Raw genomic sequence first — 19,151 nt, forward strand, 5'->3', positions numbered from 1 at the left:
GCCGCGCCGCGCCGCGCCGCGGGTTGCGGGATTGAGCCGAGCCGAGGACAGAGCTATGCACGTTGTCTATATTTTTGCTGCATGAGAAAATTAATGAGTCATTAATTAATAATTAACGGACGCGTTAATTACTGAACCGTTTCCGATTCTTTCGGATCGTGATGACTCAGACGTGGGGTTTACTCCCACGGCCTACCCGGCCCGCACTATATAGTTAGGCAGACGTCTACCCTAACCGCCGCCGCTTCGTATGGTTTCTCACCACCGTTCCAGATCATTGCGCCGCCAAGCAAGTCTTCTCCATCCCTCCTTCCGGCGTGCACCGCAAGAAGGGACAGCAGGCCTCCGGAACCCCGCCTCTTGTGATCCTGTACGGGAGAGGGGCGATCAGGTTTTTGGGGAGCGCACTCGCGCGACTGCTGGCAGCGACGACTTCGCGAACGACGACTTCTTCCCCGACCTCGGCAACCTCGTCCTCGACGACATGGGCGACAACGTCAAAGCCGGCGGTGCTGCACCCGCTGCACCGTATGTGATTCTATCCTTCCTGTTCGAGATCGTGGTAGAATTCATGCTTCTAGTATGTGCCCTAGATGTGATATGTTCATCTGCTATGCTTGTTCGCATGATTAGTTTAATCTCTGCTGCTGTGGTCATGATTTATCTTCTGTTTATTCGGATTAAATCTCATAGTAATTTGCTCATATTTCCAACAATCCAAAAACCTGATTATAGACAATTTACTCCGAGTGGTTTTGCAGCGCATCTGAAGCTGCCTGCCTTTAAGGGGGCGCAATATAACAGGTGGCGCATGAGAGCAGTCTACTGGTTTCAGACCATGGGCTGCTATGATGCCACCAAGGGCAAGCCTGAGGGCGATCTTAATCCAGCACAGCTGGAAGCTTTTGAGAAGATCGATACCCTCTTTAAAGGTGCTCTTCTGAGTGTTCTTGATGACTCCATTGTGGATTCGTATATGTCGTTTGACAACGGCAAGGACATGTGGGCTGTGCTCGAGGCCAAGTTTGGTGCCTCGGACGCCGGCAGCGAGTTGTACGCCATGGAGCAATTCTATGACTACAAGATGACTGATGAGCTCCCTATTGTACAGCAGGCTCATGAGATACAGTCGCTCGCAAAAGAACTTGAGTACTTCAAGTGTGTGTTGCCGGACAAATTTGTTGCCGGAGGCATCATTGCCAAGCTTCCACCTTCGTGGAACAATTTTGCTACTTCCCTGAAACACAAGAGACAAGAGTTTTCCGTTGCGGATCTCATTGGTACTCTTGATGTTGAAGAGAAGGCAAGAGCAAAGGACACACGTGCTCGAGTTGCTGAGGGAGGTTCTAGTGCCCACATGGTAGAGAAGAAGAACTCCCAGCCCAACAAGTTCAAAAACAATAAGAACAAAACTCAGGGCAAAGGCAAGTTTGATACAAAGAACAAGCCATCACATTCTACCAACTTCAAGAAGAATTCTCATAAGAAGGGGAAGGGGACTTTGCCATGTCTGCGGTGATCCTAATCACTGGGCTCCGAAGTGTCCTAACCGCTTTGAGGAGCGCAAACATGAGAAGAGCGGCAAGTCCGCTAATGTTGTCATCGGTGATACTGATATGAAGGAATCAGGGTACGGTATTTTTCCTACCATCCTTTCAGTATTTCAATCCCCTGATTGGTTAATTGACACCGGTGCCAATGTACATGTTTGTGCTGACGCCTCCATGTTTTCTTCTTACCAGGCAACAGGGACTTCACCCGTGCTGATGGGGAACGGGTCACATGCCATCGTTCGAGGTGTTGGTACGGTCGATCTGAAGTTTACTTCGGGGAAGACTGTGCGTCTGAAGAACGTTCATCATGTGCCGTCCATCAATAAAAATCTCGTTAGCGGTTCCCGTTCATGTCGAGATAGTTTTAAGTTGGTTTTTGAATCCAATAAAGTTGTAATTTCTAAGTGTGGACAATTTGTTGGAAAAGGCTATGAGTGCGGAGGCTTGTTCCGCCTATCTTTGTCAGATATTTGCACTAAAGTTATTAATAATGTTTGCCACAATAATGAGTCTGATATTTGGCATTCACGACTCTGTCATATTAACTTTGGTTGCATGACGCAGTTAGCCAATGTGAATTTAATTCTGAAAATCTCTACTGTCAAAGGCTCCAAGTGCCAAGTATGTGTGCAAGCTAAGCAACCTCGCAAGTCCCATAAGACTGCAGAGGCAAGAGACTTGGCGCCACTAGAGCTTATACATTCTGATCTTTGTGAGATGAATGGCGTGTTGACAAAAGGTGGAAAGAGATACTTCATGACGTTGATTGATGACTCCACGAGATATTGTTATGTGTATCTTCTGAAATAAAAAGATGAGGCTTTGACTTTCTTTAAAAACTATAAAGCTGAGGCAGAGAACTAACTTGATCAAAAAATTAAACGGCTTAGGTCCGATCATGGTGGAGAGTATTTTTCCAATGAATTTGATCTGTTTTGTGCGGAACATGGTATAATCCATGAGAGGACGCCTCCCTACTCACCCCAGTCAAATGGAGTAGCCGAAAGAAAGAACCGAACTCTAACTGATATGGTTAACACCATGTTAGACACTTCGGGTCTATCCAAGGAATGGTGGGGGGAGGCGCTAATGACTGCATGTCATGTCCTAAACCGAGTTCCCACAAAGCATAAGACCATGACTCCATTTGAGGAATGGGAAAGGAAAAGGTTGAAACTCTCTTACCTACGTACTTGGGGTTGTTTGGCGAAAGTCAATATACCAATTCCCAAGAAGCGCAAGCTTGGACCAAAAACTGTGGATTGTGTTCTTCTGGGCTATGCTTTTCATAGCATCGGCTATAGATTTTTGATAATAAAATCTGAGGTATCCGACATGCATGTTGGTACGACTATGGAATTAAATGATGCAATTTTCTTTGAGGACATATTTCCTATGAAGGATATGTCGAGTTCATCAAATCAGGAGATACCTACTCCATCTAGTGAGGAATTCACTGTAATTCCTGAACCCACCATTGCGATGGAACATGTTGAGAATCCTGTTGAGGGTAACAATGGAACTCCTGTGAGGAGTAAGAGACAGAGGACTGCAAAGTCTTTTGGTGATGATTTCATTGTGTACCTCGTGGATGACACACCCAGGACTATTTCAGAAGCCTATGCATCTCCTGATGCTGACTACTGGAAGGAAGTTGTACGTAGCGAGATGGATTCCATCTTAGCTAACGGTACCTGGGAGATCACTGACCGTCCTTATGGGTGCAAACCTGTAGGATGTAAGTGGGTGTTCAAGAAGAAGCTTAGACCTGATGGTACGATTGAAAAGTACAAGGCACGGCTTGTGGCCAAGGGTTATACCCAGAAAGAAGGTGAAGACTTGTTTGATACTTACTCACCCGTGGCTAGACTAACCACAATTCGGGTGCTACTATCACTGGCTGCCTCACATGGTCTTCTCGTTCATCAAATGGACGTTAAGACGGCTTTCCTCAATGGAGAGTTGAAGGAGGAAATTTACATGGATCGGCCAGATGGTTTTGTAGTACCTGGTCAGGAAGGAAAGGTGTGCAAGTTATTAAAGTCTTTATATGGCCTTAAACAAGCTCCTAAGGAGTGGCATGAGAAGTTCGAAAGAACATTAACTGCTACCGGCTTTGTAGTAAACGATGGTGACAAGTGCGTGTACTATCGCTATGGTGGGGGCGAAGGAGTTATTCTTTGTCTATATGTCGACGACATATTGATCTTTGGAACCAAACTTGATTTAATCAAGGAGGTTAACGATTTCTTATCTCGCTGTTTTGAGATGAAGGATCTAGGAGTAGCTGATGTTATCTTAAACATCAAGTTGTTGAGAGATGAGAATGGTGGGATCACACTGCTTCAGTCTCATTATGTGGAAAAGATCTTGAGTCGTTTTGGGTATAGCGACTACACGCCTTCTCCAACTCCATATGATGCTAGTGTGTTGCTTCGAAAGAATCGACAGATTGCTAGAGATCAACTGAGGTATTCTCAGATTATTGGCTCGCTTATGTATTTGGCGAGTGCCACGAGGCCTGACATCTCTTTTGCTGTGAGCAAGCTGAGTCGGTTTGTGTCAAAACCGAGAGATGATCATTGGCATGCGCTTGAGAGAGTTATGCGCTATTTGAAAGGCACCGCGAGCTATGGGATTCACTACACCGGGTATCCAAGGGTACTAGAGGGTTATAGTGACTCAAACTGGATATCTGATGCTGATGAGATTAAGGCCACAAGTGGTTATGTTTTTACACTTGGTGGTGGCGCTGTTTCCTGGAAGTCTTGCAAGCAGACCATCTTAACAAGATCAACTATGGAAGCAGAACTCACAGCATTAGACACTGCCACTGTTGAAGCAGAGTGGCTTCATGAACTCTTGATGGACTTACCTATGGTTGAAAAACCAATACCCCCTATCCTGATGAACTGTGATAATCAAACTGTGATCGTCAAGATAAACAGTTCTAAGGACAATATGAAGTCTCAAGGCATGTGAAGAGGAGACTAAAATCTGTCAGAAAATTGAGGAACTCCGGAGTTATTACGTTGGATTATATCCAAACGTCGAAAAACTTGGCAGATCCCTGCACAAAGGTTCTATCACGTAATGTGATAGATAATGCATCGATAGAGATGGGTTTGAGACCCACCGCATGAGTTGTCCATAGTGGTAACCCACTCTATGTGATCGGAGATCCCGTGAAGTAGAAGTGAGAGACAAGCTGTTGGTCAGCTGGGAGGAGAGTATCCCTATATTAATTATCCCACTCCATGAAGATGCAATACTCTCCTAATCTGCATGGCAGGTTGATACTTATCTTAATGTGTTCCAAGTGGCTTATTCGGGTAAGCAGAGATGTTGTCCTGCAGAACATCTTCTGAGGAACACACCTATATGAATTTGACTGTTAACGTCGCAGTCTGTGAGAATTGGGTGTTCTCTAATAAATTCATGAAAGGCCCTGGAGTATGGCGTATACGCTCCACCCGCGGGGAAGCCTTGCGGCAGCCCAGCATCGGTCAAGAATTTGTGTGAAACTAGTTTCACAGAAAACTTATAGTTCAAGGCATAGTCCACTATTCAAGTTGTGATCTAGTGTAGCATAAATTTCTAAGTGGAAGTTTAACTTCACAGTCTCCACTAAGCACCGATATATAAAACAATGTTATGGAACTAAATGATGAGATGTGCCAATGAGACTTTGTGGGGGATTGTTGGAATTTTGCTAGTAGGCCTTTGGCCCAAAGCCCAACTAAAATTCTGAAATTCTCTTGGCCCATTCATGCACAATGTGAGTGGAGTGAGTGAGGCTAAAGTTTAGTCCCACCCCGGAAGTTGAGAGAGAGTTGCACCTCTTTATAAGGTGAGCTCTTCTACCACTTGTATGAGCATGAGAAGAGGAGACCTACACGCGCGCTCCTCCTCCTCGCTCGCCTCGCCACGTCACGACGCGCCGCGCCGCGCCGCGCCGCGCCGCGGGTTGCGGGATTGAGCCGAGCCGAGGACAGAGCTATGCACGATGTCTATATTTTTGCTGCATGAGAAAATTAATGAGTCATTAATTAATAATTAACGGACGCGTTAATTACTGAACCGTTTCTGATTCTTTCGGATCGTGATGACTCAGACGTGGGGTTTACTCCCACGGCCTACCCGGCCCGCACTATATAGTTAGGCAGACGTCTACCCTAACCGCCGCCGCTTCGTATGGTTTCTCACCACCGTTCCAGATCATTGCGCCGCCAAGCAAGTCTTCTCCATCCCTCCTTCCGGCGTGCACCGCGAGAAGGGACAGCAGGCCTCCGGAACCCCGCCTCTTGTGATCCTGTACGGGAGAGGGGCGATCAGGTTTTTGGGGAGCGCACTCGCGCGACTGCTGGCAGCGACGACTTCGCGAACGACGACTTCTTCCCCGACCTCGGCAACCTCGTCCTCGACGACATGGGCGACAACGTCAAAGCTGGCGGTGCTGCACCCGCTGCACCGTATGTGATTCTATCCTTCCTGTTCGAGATCGTGGTAGAATTCATGCTTCTAGTATGTGCCCTAGATGTGATATGTTCTTCTGCTATGCTAGTTCGCATGATTAGTTTAATCTCTGCTGCTGTGGTCATGATTTATCTTTTGTTTATTCGGATTAAATCTCATAGTAATTTGCTCATATTTCCAACATTAACATCTCCACCGAAGCTCCGTGCAAGACGAAGCCGCTTCACCTCCTGCCTCTGACTTCCAGCACTACTCCACAAACGATGCTCCCAAGAGAGAAACGACACCGCAGTGCCGCCATCGTCCGATCTGGAACACCAGATCCTAGGGTTTCCCCCAGAGCAGCACGAGTGGCTCGACAGTAGTTACACGACGATGCCTCCATCAAGGTAACGGCGTAGAACGCTGCCATCGCCTGCAAACGGCTCGGTTTTCACCAGCAACCATGTCTCCCCAACTCGCAGCCGGGACTGGATGATGGATCTCAAGATCCGATCACCAAGCCTCTGGCCGGCCATCTCTGACGAAGAAGATGACCACCACCGTTGGCCAGTGAGACAACGCGAGATGAAGTAAGGCGCTGCCAGCGTGCGTCTTGGCCAGCACCACCGGCGCTCGGCCCGTCCCAGACCACGTCTCTTGGCCGAGGGCAACGACAAGCGCTGCCACGACAAGGACGCAGACCGGAAGCCCAGATCCGGCCCACCCGCGCGCCGCCACATGGCCACCACCAAGCGCCATTCAGGGGCCGCCGCGCCACCGTGAGGGACGCCGCCCCACGGGCAGCAGGCGCCAGCCACCGACGTAACACCGCCGCGCGCCACCGGCCGCCATGAAATCTGCGCGAGAACGACAAGGACGCCCCGCCGCCACCTTATCTGGGGACCACGCACATCAACAACGAAACGGATGGTAGACATTTTAAGCTCAGCCAATCTTCCCGGTGTCAGGCTGTGAGCATCATGGCATGCTACACGTGAGAGCAATATAGATGTACAACTACATGAGGTGCTTGTCTGTAGAGAAGCGACTCGCAGATATAGCTTGCGTCACACGGGCACAACTCTTCCGGGTTGATGATGGATGAAGTGAGCACGTCAGAAACATGTTCGTGATGCAACAACCTCAGAATGGAGGCAAAGATGGCGTTGGATATAAGTTAACCAGGAAGTTATTGCGGCCTAAGCCTCAGCGGATTGAGTTGCTTTGGAAAGAGATTTGGATTTTATTTTATTCTCATGTGAAGGGAATTAGATCTGGGTCTTTGGCAGAATATCAAATTCAAACGTAATTCAGCGAACTCAGTAGTCGATCCAAACTGTGTCCTAGCAGCACAGTACCTCCCAGTCCCGGTGTATTACTTGTGCCTCTCTCGATGTTTGCAAAAGTATCTATCTATAATATATACCCTCTGTATGCTGGCCAATGTCCATTGGGATTCCCTCGCGCACTATACCACAACAAAGAATCAAGTTCCATTGTGCACTAGCAATGCATATAGCCAAGTATATATATTCTATGTTACTGATATTTCTCGGCGCCCAGGGGCGTCTCTTCTCTTCACCTTCCTGACGGTTTCTAAGTTCACAAAGAGTACCTATCGGTGAAACCTGCCCATCAGGGTTCAAGTCTCGACGACTTTACCTAGATGTTTGCATTTTCCTAGATTTATTTCAGAATTAAACAGTGTTATTTTTTCAGTGGTAGGCGACGTACGTATCCGTTGATATATAACAAGGCGCCTATAGTGAATTCCCCAGTCACGTGATCTGTTGGTGTAGCACAGTCTCTCAAAGATGCTCAACCTATCTTTATGAAACCTAGTGGTTATTATTTGCATGTAATCCACGTAGCTGGGACGAGACAAGTGTAAGGAATTCCCCTGGCAATGGAGGGATAGACTAGAATATATCTCAATGACGATGATGACCGAATACGAATAACAGAGCATCAAGACCTGCATTGGCTAGTAAACGGAAGAATCTATATCAACTCGATCTTCTGGGAATATTGCATTGGTAATATAAGGCCCCGATGCATGATTATCGTTTTTCGTTAGTGCCACTAGGCTATCTAGCGCATCACTATTGGTTCAAGGCAGATCAATCGTTGATCTGGCAATCTGGCATATAGTGGCAGGGCAGCTGTTGAGCTGATAGTGCCTAACCAACTGAGCTATTGCTCAGTTCGGCCGAGATCATCAAATTAATCAAAACCTACCATCCACGAAGGCCAAATCACAACAACCTGTGGTTAGGTTACTTGTATCCACCACCCGGGTTCTCAAGCCCCCAAAATTAGTATGGCAACTTATTTATTTGTAGATTTATTTGCAGCGACAGACCGCCCCATAATAAACCATCATTGCCAAGTCCAAACCATGCGTCACTGCTGGTTTTGAGAATTGGCAGTGGACAAGCAATGTTATCACCGATTCCGGGCTAAATCAACAGTGATAATAGTAGTAATTTACTTACGGACTAAGTCTCTCGAAATCTAGAAAAATGAATATTGCTGCAATTAAAACTGAGAGCGAGGTATCTTACTTATAATAGGAGTTTCATGTCCAATCCTAAAAAAACTATAGTGATTTTGGTGAAGAGTGCCGCCCGCAACAACGGAGAGAAGCAATAGGAAGAAAAAAGGAGTGAATGCTCGGGTTGGAGGAAGGGGAAACATGGTTTTATATTGTGTAGAACCATTACTGCTAGTTCAACCTAAAAAATGACGGTGAGCTAACACCAGTTCTTGGCACAAATCTGTATTGTTAAGCACCACGTCACTGCAGGTTCGTGTCTAACTTAAACCTGCAGTGATTATAGGGCTATCACTTCTACAGTAGTTCTAACCGGCTCAATCATTTGAGGGGGCTATGCTTTAGAAGCAGCAGAACTGGCGGACCACCTTGATTGCCTAACCTGTAGTAGTGCTTCCTCAATCCTGGGATCTATGACCCTAGTCTTTCAATATCTAGTTTTTTTATTGCATGGTAATACGTTCTCATTAATAAGATAAAGATTCAATAACAAGCAACATAAGCACCGACATTATAGGACTGAAGAGATATGATAATCCTACGCAAAATCTAGCGCATGTCCCTCTCCATCAAGGAAAAGGAGACAAATCAGCTCTTCACAAAAGCTCGACGCGACTTCATCTCTGATCAGCAACCTTACGAACCTTCAAAATAGTTTGCCTGAAGCAGAACCATTGCCGTTGAAAGAATCAGACCGAGGCAACGTGTCCCTGGACACCCCATCAAACTCCAGAGCTGACACCCCCGCACGACTACGAAGTGGATGGAGGAAACCAGAACTATCAGGCTCAAACCACCAACCCAGCACAAGCTGCACCTTCTTACAGCTATCACCGGCGAAAACTTATATTTAGAAACAGAGGAAGTAGTTGTGCACACTTTAGTATTTACAAGATTGAGTATATGTGTGTATATATGTTTTGTTAAGAGAGAAAAGGTTATCTGGCCCAGGGAGTCGCGGCATTAAGGCTGGGCCCAACAAGTCAGTCAGGTTGCACGGACCGTTGCTGGCCTCTTGGCCTATAAATAGCTGGGCAGTCCATCATCCATGGCACAACAGCTTCTTCCCGGGAGAAAGAAAGAAGCTCTCCTCTCTCCATCGGTACAACAAGGTACTACGGGCCTGTTTCGATCTTCATTCGCTCGTTCCATGGCTTTATTTATTTTTCTGTTTCCGTCTTGTTAGATATACTTCATGCATGCATGCATGGTGACAGTTTTTAAAGTAAAAAAATGTGTGAATATTTTTTTTGCCAAGTAAAAAGAATATTAGTTGTTAGCACGAAAATTAGCGCAGAGTCAGTTACGTGAGCAAATCGCACGAGGGAGCCATCCACGATTGGAGATAAAAAAGGAAGGCATGCATGATTTGGGTGCTAACCCCACAAGAGGATTGGCCGCATCTTTTTATTTCCAAAAAAGTAACGATCCTTGGCTAGGCTTTAACTGTGCGTCCTACATTATGGGATTGCATGTAAATCCTAATACGCCTAAGATTTTGGGAAGGAGGGAGTAGCTGTTTAAGTAAATTGAAGATAAGGATATTACTTATTGTAATATTGTGCATAGGAAATCAGTTTGTATATTTGCATACACATGTGTATGTAAATATGTCTTGTTCTACCTACGTATAAGCGGCGTCAACCATATATTGCACGTTGATTAGTGATCATGTTGCTTCATTCTACTGCATGTAGTTGTGCGCGGATCAAGAACAGTAGTCACGTAGGTACGCGGTATACACACACACACACAATATAATTTTTTAATATATATATATTAAAAAATTATGTTGCCTCCATCTAATTTGGCCACAGATCGAGATGGTGCCTGCAGCTGGTGGCGCTGGTGGCACGAACAATGTTAATGGTGCTAATGGTGGCGCTGGTGGCACGAACAATGTTTCCGGTGCTGCTGCACCGCTGGCCGATTCTTGCCGCAAGCCGCAGCAGCAGCTGCCAACGGTGAAACATCAGTATGCGGAACAATACGAGTATGCATACCCAGCAGCACCGCCATACAGCGGCCCTCCAAAGCCGCCGCCGGCGTATCGCTATTGCTATGGGTATGGTGGACGTGGTTCTGGTGGGTACGGCTACAGCTACGACTACCCCGAGCCCGATGGTATTTGGGATGAACCTGCTGGTGCATACGGCGGCGGCAGATACCACCCACCACAGCCGCCGTATTATCATGGCGGCGGTCGTGGTGGGTATCCTTCTCCTCAGTTTGGTCGGGGAGTTGGTGCTGGTGGCTATAGCTGCTACGGCGGTGGCGGTGGCGGCTATCCTCCCAGTTCATTTCCGTCTGTAGGTACCATCGATACTATGATGCATGTAGCAGCTCAACACACACTACTCATATCACTCAGTTAGTTGTTGTGCTGATTGATGGCTCGATTCAGGAGGAGGAGGCGGCGGCTGTGATGGTGGGGTCAGCAACGCTTACGGAGGGCCGCCGCAGGAGAAGCCGCGGATGAGCGTCGGGTGGGTAGCCGCCGGGGGTGCTACCGCCTATGGAGGGTACCAGCACCACATGGGCGGTCGTGGTGGGTATGGTGGAGCTGGTGCTGGTGGCTATAGCTACCACGGCGGTGGCGGCGGCGGCGGCTGTGGTTATCCTCCGACTGCAGGTATGATCGATACTTATGATGCATGTAGCAGTTCGACACACACTACTGATACCACTCACTCAGTTGTTATGCTGACTGATGGGTCGATTCAGGAGGAGGAGGCGGCGGCGGTCATGGGGTCAGCAACCCCTATGGAGGGCCGCCGCAGCAGAAGCCGCACATGAGCGCGGGGTGGCTAGCCGCCGGAGCTGCTACCGCCTACCACGGAGGAGGAGGGCATGGGTACAGGCATGGGCACGGAGGATACGACGACGGCTGTACTTGTTGCGGCGACGGTTACGGTTATGGCTGCCGTGGTTGTGCCCCCCATATGCATATGCGAGGCGAGTTCGAGCACCAAGAGCACACCAATATCAAATACACTGTTCATCCCGACGGTAAGTGCAATGACGCTGCCAGCGGCCCGCCCGTTACAGTGTTGGACAAATGTGCCAGCCAACCAACAAGCGGGGTTTAATATGGACGGACTCCAAGCTCATCACTGTACGGTATGTACACTACTCGATGAGCCTCGATCATCATACCAGATGAATGCCTTATACTCATCCGTCATGTACGTCCTAAACATTACATATATGTATCTTGTGTTAGGGAATAAAACTATATGTACGTACTTAATGTAAGCCAGGAGGCTACCAAACGGCGTTCTGGCGTTTTGTGTACGAGCGCTACTGTGGCCGTGCGAGCCATCACATGGTTTGTCATGCTAATAAGCACATGGAACTGAATGACGACCTTATATTGATTGATGTGTTTGTGCGCGCGCGTGCGCGTGCCTAGTGTGTTGATTCTATATATGTATGTGTCCACAGAATAATTGTCCAAAGATATTCCTTATTTCTGTTTGGGAAATCAATCCAAAGGCACCTTCCCGGGAAGGAATCTTTAGTGACCATTATTTTTCCACATTAAAGATGGCGACTAGACCCGTTAGTAAATTAATGTAACTAATGCTCGGATATTACTGATGTGTTTCAGACTCGTCCCTAAAGCAATGATGATGGAGAATCAAAAACCCGTCAAAAGCCAGTCACTAATATGTTTATGACGGGAAACCAAAAGTACATCACTAGTATTCGCTTGTGTGACGGATCTTGGTTGTGACAGTTTTTTTTAAACCCATACCTAGTGTTGTCATAGACGTATTTCGTAAAACACCTCTCCGATACACGTTTCGAAAATATAAAAACTAGTAAGGTACATATGCATTGTATGCATGAGATTTGGCAACCAAATTATGAATAAATACCACACTATAGCATGTAAATTTTGAGTCATATATTTATGATGTAGATGTTCGTTTAATTCTTATAGTTTATCTCGTTCAAAATCAATTAATTTTTATAAAAAAGCTAATCTATTTTAATATTCATGAAATTGTACGTTGTAAAGCATAAAGTAAAAACAAATAATGGCAATTCATGCAAAAAAAAATTTGGACAATTATGATACGGAAGATTGTAGAACAAAGAAGAAGTGCTTGTGTTTTGAGGTTTGTGCATTATGCTTAAGTTCAACTAGATGACTCCTTGCGCCAATGGCGCAAAGGCCGAGAGGGAGCCAAGTATTGTGAGAATATTTAGACACCTAAGTCAAAAACCAAATGTGACCAACACTCCCGCATCCTCTACTTGGAAGCCGCCTTTTCTTACCGGATCTAACATAGATACAATTATTGTTCAAGAGCAAATTTCAGAGAAAATATAAAACATGAAATGCTAAGTTGTACTATTGAGACCATACCACCATATCTTTATTTAGTTTCTTTGGAAACCTAAAGGTCTAAGAGGATGGTACATGTAAGAAGCCATGAATCCACAAAAAAAAACTAAACTAACTTCCAGATAAACATTTCAAGTTTGGAAGCCACAAAGAAGCAGCCCAGATCTCTCGTTGTAGTGCATGTACATGTCCTTAATCCTGCATCCACAACCCATAATTTTTCAACACCTAAATCCACAAAATCCAACCGAAGGAAATCATGGCAGAAACATGCTTACGTCTCTGAGGACTTGGCATTCTTGTGCAGGGACACAGCAATCCTCGCTGCGAGCTGCAGAAGAACCACACAGGCACCTTCCTTCACCTTGCCCTTGAGGAGGGGGGCAACACTTGCAGCGCCGCGACAAGGCTTGCTCCGAGTGTAATCATCAGCATTCTTAGATACCTAAACAAACAATCAAAAAAGAACATGCTGTGAGCAATCAAAAAAGAGGAATTATAGTCAGCTAAACAAAACAGACACATATTTTCAAAAGTGGAAAGACAGAACCATCTAAAATAGAGGAACTTGTCGGCACACAACATAAAGCAGCGGATATTGCGCATGCTCACTTAAGGCAACATCTTCAAATAAATATAGCTGCAGAATTTTCCAAACCCTGAAAACAAACTACAACAAGCAACCAAGAAAAATCTGATGTTCTACATACACTGGAAGTATGGATGTTATTCAAAAAAGGAAGGCATCGACAAGCGTAATTATCTCTATTTTAGCTACCAATCCAGAAGACAAGTCTGTTGTTCTACAATAAATATAGCTGCACAATTTTCCAAATCCTGAAAAGAAACTACAACAAACAGCCAAGAAAATTCTGATGTTCAACATACGCTGGAAGCATGGATGTTACTGCAAAAAGGGAAGGCATCGACAAACATAAGTATCTCAATGTTAGCTACCAATCCAGAAGACAGGTCACGTGCTTTTACTCAAGCTTCACACTACCACGAAAACCATGACAAACTACGAAAAAAGACCAGGTCGAACATATGGAGGCAAAATCATGAAAGAGGTATATGGGTAAGAGCTCACGAAGCAAAGCAAATAGAACAATAAGTAGATCCGGCTTACATGCAGCGCCAGCAAAACCAATAATAAATTTGGACCAGTGCTTCGGCAAGAAATTACTGCACAACAATGGTGACCAACCACAAGCCTTTAAATAAGACTATACTCCACAAGCAAAACAATGAAGAAGCATCTTGTATAAGTTTACTTCATTTGGTCACAATACGTAACCATAAGTATTGATGTGCACAAAACAGGGAAGCACAATTTCTTCAGGCCTAATTTTCACAAATTAGTTCTTACTGATTACTAAATGGCAGCTAAGCATGTAGGTGCTCTGACTATCGCAACTGCTAGTAAACTAAGTAACTAACTATATTTACCAAAATGTACAATGCTCAAGGTCAGGTTTTTTTTTTTTGAGAGATGCTCAAAGGTCAGCTAGGAAGACAAACACAAGGAATAGAGGATGCACACCTGATACCTGCTGAAGTTTGCTTTGGTCTCCTTCTCAAGGGCCAATCCAGAAACATAATCAGCAAGCCTATGTGCCTCCATGCCAGGCTTTCCACCTATAATTGAGAAGCACCTAAAAAGATGAAATTGAAATCAGCCATATATCACAAGTTCTACACAAAGAGATCTCTTATAAAACAAGTATACAAATTTTGCTCACTTCAAGATACTTCAAACAAGAAACCATAGTTTTGAATATGACAACAGAACAGAACTTCGGTTAAACATGACAATAAAAAAAAGCACCATTTTACTTACCATTTCAAACACCATTGTTACCATTTCCCCTAAAGAAATCCCAATACCTTCATCAAAGATAAAAGGAGTCATCATATGCACACGTGCTAGTCTGCTAGATAGTACATTTGAAGTCTGGTAACAGTGAAGAAGAAAACCTGTCCTGCAAGGCATGCAATGTATTCTTTATAAGGAAGAGATGGTACACCACAAATAAAGAAGCAACGATCCCTGTAAAGTGATCTACATTTTGGGAAGGCTTATCCGAACATAATGCATATTTGATACTTAGCTGTGGCAGTACCTCACTGCAATATCCTACAAATAGGCATATTCTCCAGCATAGTGAAATAAATACCTAACTACCTTCCACTGAAACTATTGCAACATAAGTAGTTTTTTGTTCTAGGTCTAAACAAATGAACCCAAGGTATCATGCTCTTGTGTCAAAGAATACCATGTTTTCCTTTTTAATCTTAGTTTATCTAGCCATGTGAAATGCAATTCACCACAAGCATCAGAAGCCAAACATAAAGAAAAGGAGGCAGCAATGAACTAAAAAAAGGACATGCTAATGAATTAGAAGTAAACATATGAATATTCCTAATGGTAGATCTCTCACGAGAGAGTTTCTTATGAATCTTTTTAGCATATATTTTGTTTTAAAATAATAGATACGGTCAACCTTACTATGTCAATACTGGCCTGAATCATAACATAAGAGAATTCAAGTCCATATTTTCGAATATACAGGAAAACGAATTAATCACATAATGGAAGAGCAGACATCTTACCTTCCAATTGGCCCCTAGATCAGACACTTGGGCGGAGCACACCAGCATCATGAGCTTGGCGACGGGCTAGGATTGGCAAAATAACAACCAAGGCAAAATCAAAAGAAATAAGAATATGTGCAATACATAAGCATTTTGCCTGTGTTGATGTAGAAATGAAACAACCTAGTAACAGTGGCGTACAGTCGCGCTGCCGACACACCACAAGATAAGCCTTGTGAATAAATCCCCCTATTGCAAGAAACAAAAGATGGTTCCAATAAGCAAGCACAATATTAATTTAAGGGAACTATGTGTTCCCATGGTACATTCATAAGCTTTGTCCAGCTCTGTACATGCTGTCAATTTTTAGTTCATCTTTATCCTACAACATCCATATATTATACAAAACAAATGGATAACCGAAAAGTAAATGGAAATGTACAAATTCTCATTAGCAAGATAAATCACTCCAGCCAACTCTTGCTTCAGTAATGACAACCAACCACCACATACATCCATCCATTATACATAAAGGGGAGAAGTAAATCACCTTGGATGAGAAATAATTAATTATCAAGCTGCTGTAGCTGCCAAACATGCCACAACTAAATACATGGATTCTTCCAATGTAGCTCGCAGAGGCACCTGAGTACACAAAAATAGATAGAATAATGCATCAATTAAAAGGAGCCAAAACAAGCAAAGTATATCACGAACAAAAACAAATGAGGAAAGGGTTCATACAGAGAGGGGAAAGAGGCAGTGGAAGGTGAGAATACCAGCAGGCTCCACAACAACTATAGATACCATGACACCATGTCGAGCATATGTAGTTCTTGATAGACAAAACCTTTACCAAAATAAGATAAACCTTAGTGTACTAACAACACTAAAATTTTGGATATTAGCTGCCAACCATGACTATGTGATATCTGCCCAGGTAAAAAAGTATGTAAGATATAACAAAAAGGGAGGCACACATGAATCATTTCTTCTGTTGGAGGCAAAGAATCTAAGGCCTTATACCTCTATCCCCAATTCTTTCTCTCTTTATCAGAATATAACTAAGAACCACTTCACAAATATGCATTCAGTATGGAACATAGGTCGCTGGAATATAAGCAAACAAAATAGTTGGCATACATAGAAACTAATCTACACATGGCTAAAACAAACAAATATCAGAATGCAGAAAAAACTTGACTTTGAGAGAGAGAGTACACCTTCATCAAACTCTTCCTCAGGATTCTTCCTCTCCTCTTTCTTTCTCAGATCTGCACATCATGTTTAAAAAATAAAGAAATCGAAATCAGATTACCAGAGAACTGGGGGGATCAAGAGGTAGGGGGGTGGGCGGTGTGAGGACGTGCAACCTGGATTGGGGACAGGGGACGACGACCGGTGAGCAACGACCATCAGTCATGGCCGGCGACGCTTCTCCACTCCACGACAACGCGAGCGACGCCTAGAGCTCTGGCATCGCGGTCCTGCCTCCAGCTCTGTTCTTCTCACCCTCTCATGCTCCTGCACACCCATCATTAAAACCAAACGCAGAAATCCTAACTGCAAAATATAAATTAATTTAAGGAGATAGGAATTAGGAGAAGGAGCTTACACATGGGAGGAGTTCAAACCCCTTCTTTCTTGTAGAGATCGAGCCCCCACTGACCGCGAGGTCGGCCCTCTCCCATCCGCCGCCACACCTCCCTCTCGTCTTCCTCTCAGATCAAGCCGCCACCGACCGTGAGGTCGACCCTCTCCCGTCCGTCGCCACACCTCCCTCTCCTCTTTCTCTCTCATGCGCCGGTCGTCAGGGGAGAGCACGTTATGTTTCAGTAAGCACATATTTTTGTCAGAACCATATGCTAATACCAAGGAATGTGAGCTGTTTATTATGTTGGAAATCTGTTTCTTATCTACTCTAGCAATTTATACCAGATGGCTATATAATATGAAGGACATTAGATCTTATGCCCTTGAGCATTCCTTCATGAGTGATATCTCATCAATATATCTTAACATGTTTAGACCTTCATCAATAAATCTCCCAGAAATAATAACTGGATGCAACCTCCCTCTAGGTCAAGTGAAAATATATTTTTATTGAAGTACACAAACAAAAAATGCGCATATATTTCTATTGTTACAATTGGCCAACCTGCATCTTAAAAATTAAAATGCAGAAAAAAACATGAACGTGAGAAAGAGATGATTCACCCCTTCCTTTTTCGTCAAGCTCTTTCATAAGATATTTCTCCCCGTTCCTATCTCAGATCTGAAATTCCACAAGATTATTTCTCTTCTTTTCTAGCTCAGATCTGAAAAAAACACAAACTGAAAAATCAAAATCATAGAATCAGAGAACTGAGATAATAACTTGGGGAGGAGGGGGGAGCAACCTAGATTGGGGATGGCGATGATGGACGACGAGTCCTCCACTCCACCATGACGCGAGCGCCGCCAGGAAGTCCTGCTACTCTGCTCCCACCGCCCACCGCCATCCTCCTCTGCTCCTCCATGCCCACCATGAAGACCATGTTGGCCCTGCTCTCCCATGGCGGCGTCCCTCCTCTCCATCTCTCTCTCCTGCAGATCAAATCGAGCGCCGCCGCCACCGCCCTTTGCTTGCAGGTTGCCATCGCCGCTGGAGAAATTCGCCTCTGCGTCCGCACGCCTCTGATCCGCTGGATTTGGGATGAGGAGGGATGGACTGGTGAAGGGGACGAGGAGCTAGGGAGGCGGCTACGGGGTGGAGAGGAGCGGGGGGTGAGGTGGGGAGGCGAAGCAGCTCTTCTCTGGCCGCTGCCAGGCGGGGAGGCGGAGCTGCTAGCGGCGGCGGCTGAAGCGAGAGAAGGAGACGAGAGGAGTTGCTGCGCGACGGCTAGAGAGCGCTGAGCGGGGAAGGAGGGACGCGGGGGACCGCTCCGACCCGGCCGCCCGCCATGGGGTCGCCGCCGAGGCGCGCGAATGGAGGAGGCGGCGCGCGGATGGAGGAGGAGGCGAGGAGGCGGCGCGGATGGAGGAGGAGGCGAGGACGCGGCTAGGGTCGCGCTCTGGCTCCTGCCTGCGCTGCCTGCCTTTTTGGCCCGCTGGAAAGACCAAAATGCCCTTGGCCCGCTGAAAAGACTATCGGCGGGGTGCAGAATTTACAAGCGGTGGCATAGCGATTATATGGGGCGACGTGGAGGGCGCGGTTCTGCCTAGCACTTTATGAGGGTTTATATGTTCAACTATGAAGTCTTCTAAATTGTACATGTAGAAAAATCTGATAAAATGTAGATGATATCCAACGGCCAATAGTATACAGATTTATCATCTCTACACTGTCGGATTTGCTTCATCCAACAACCATCTTTCAAAATTATCCGCACACTATATAGGGTATAGATATGCAATTCAAATGGCAGACACAAATTCAAATTACATGCTTTCATTAAAGTCTAAATCATAAAGTTCCAATGTATCACAAAAGGAGCCATTTTACCAACGCAAATAGATTAACACATTGCCAACGAGATGAACACCTAGGAGGGATATATTATACATAAAGATGGTTTCACACAAGTATTATAGAGTAGTGTATAAGAGTTTGTACATACAATTGTCATATAGATAATCTAAAATATACTTTCATACA

At 45.2% G+C, this 19,151-nt stretch overlaps 2 protein-coding genes across 17 annotated transcripts; one reads left to right on the top strand and one right to left on the bottom strand.

The window, feature by feature from the left end:
* Positions 1-9,634: 9,634 nt before the first annotated feature.
* Positions 9,635-11,985, top strand: LOC119333292 (glycine-rich cell wall structural protein 1.0-like). The gene is made up of 4 exons (XM_037606232.1): positions 9,635-9,677; positions 10,383-10,878; positions 10,970-11,197; positions 11,290-11,985. Exons 2-4 carry the CDS (start codon positions 10,389-10,391, stop codon positions 11,652-11,654), a joined length of 1,083 nt encoding a protein of 360 aa, XP_037462129.1. The 5' UTR covers positions 9,635-9,677; positions 10,383-10,388; the 3' UTR covers positions 11,655-11,985.
* Positions 11,986-12,803: 818 nt separating this feature from the next.
* LOC119331929 lies at positions 12,804-18,577 on the bottom strand. Of its 16 annotated transcripts, none has more exons than XR_005160722.1 (13): positions 17,914-18,571; positions 17,130-17,832; positions 16,888-17,038; positions 16,738-16,788; positions 16,259-16,364; positions 16,065-16,159; positions 15,716-15,763; positions 15,533-15,598; positions 14,897-14,901; positions 14,760-14,806; positions 14,463-14,574; positions 13,198-13,364; positions 12,804-13,117 (listed from the first exon to the last, which is right to left on the bottom strand). XR_005160722.1 is itself a non-coding variant. In XM_037605105.1 (11 exons), the coding sequence occupies exons 4-10, from the start codon at positions 16,741-16,743 to the stop codon at positions 13,280-13,282; spliced, it is 501 nt and encodes a 166-aa protein (XP_037461002.1). In that variant the 5' UTR covers positions 16,744-16,788; positions 16,888-17,038; positions 17,130-17,832; positions 17,914-18,571; the 3' UTR covers positions 12,804-13,117; positions 13,198-13,279. The 16 variants fall into 16 exon arrangements, 1 of the variants encoding a protein (XP_037461002.1); XR_005160717.1 differs by having other exon boundaries at positions 15,698-15,763; positions 17,914-18,570; XR_005160725.1 differs by having other exon boundaries at positions 14,470-14,574; positions 14,760-14,901; positions 15,698-15,763; positions 17,914-18,577.
* Between the last annotated feature and the right edge of the window lie 574 nt (positions 18,578-19,151).

Source organism: Triticum dicoccoides, chromosome 7A, assembly GCF_002162155.2.
Source record: "Triticum dicoccoides isolate Atlit2015 ecotype Zavitan chromosome 7A, WEW_v2.0, whole genome shotgun sequence".
Classification (NCBI taxonomy): Eukaryota; Viridiplantae; Streptophyta; class Magnoliopsida; order Poales; family Poaceae; genus Triticum; species Triticum dicoccoides.

Bases quoted from the DNA above. Each gene is read 5' to 3' on its own strand.
- LOC119331929 (XM_037605105.1), bottom strand. The intron at 16,160-16,258 runs GTATGAACCCTT...TTGTGTACTCAG, and splicing joins ACTGCCTCTTTCCCCTCTCT to GTGCCTCTGCGAGCTACATT. The intron at 15,764-16,064 runs GTGATTTACTTC...TTCTTGCAATAG, and splicing joins TTAATTATTTCTCATCCAAG to GGGGATTTATTCACAAGGCT.
- LOC119333292 (XM_037606232.1), top strand. From the start codon at position 10,389: ATGGTGCCTGCAGCTGGTGGCGCTGGTGGCACGAACAATGTTAATGGT. The intron at 10,879-10,969 runs GTACCATCGATA...GGCTCGATTCAG, and splicing joins CAGTTCATTTCCGTCTGTAG to GAGGAGGAGGCGGCGGCTGT. The intron at 11,198-11,289 runs GTATGATCGATA...GGGTCGATTCAG, and splicing joins TGGTTATCCTCCGACTGCAG to GAGGAGGAGGCGGCGGCGGT.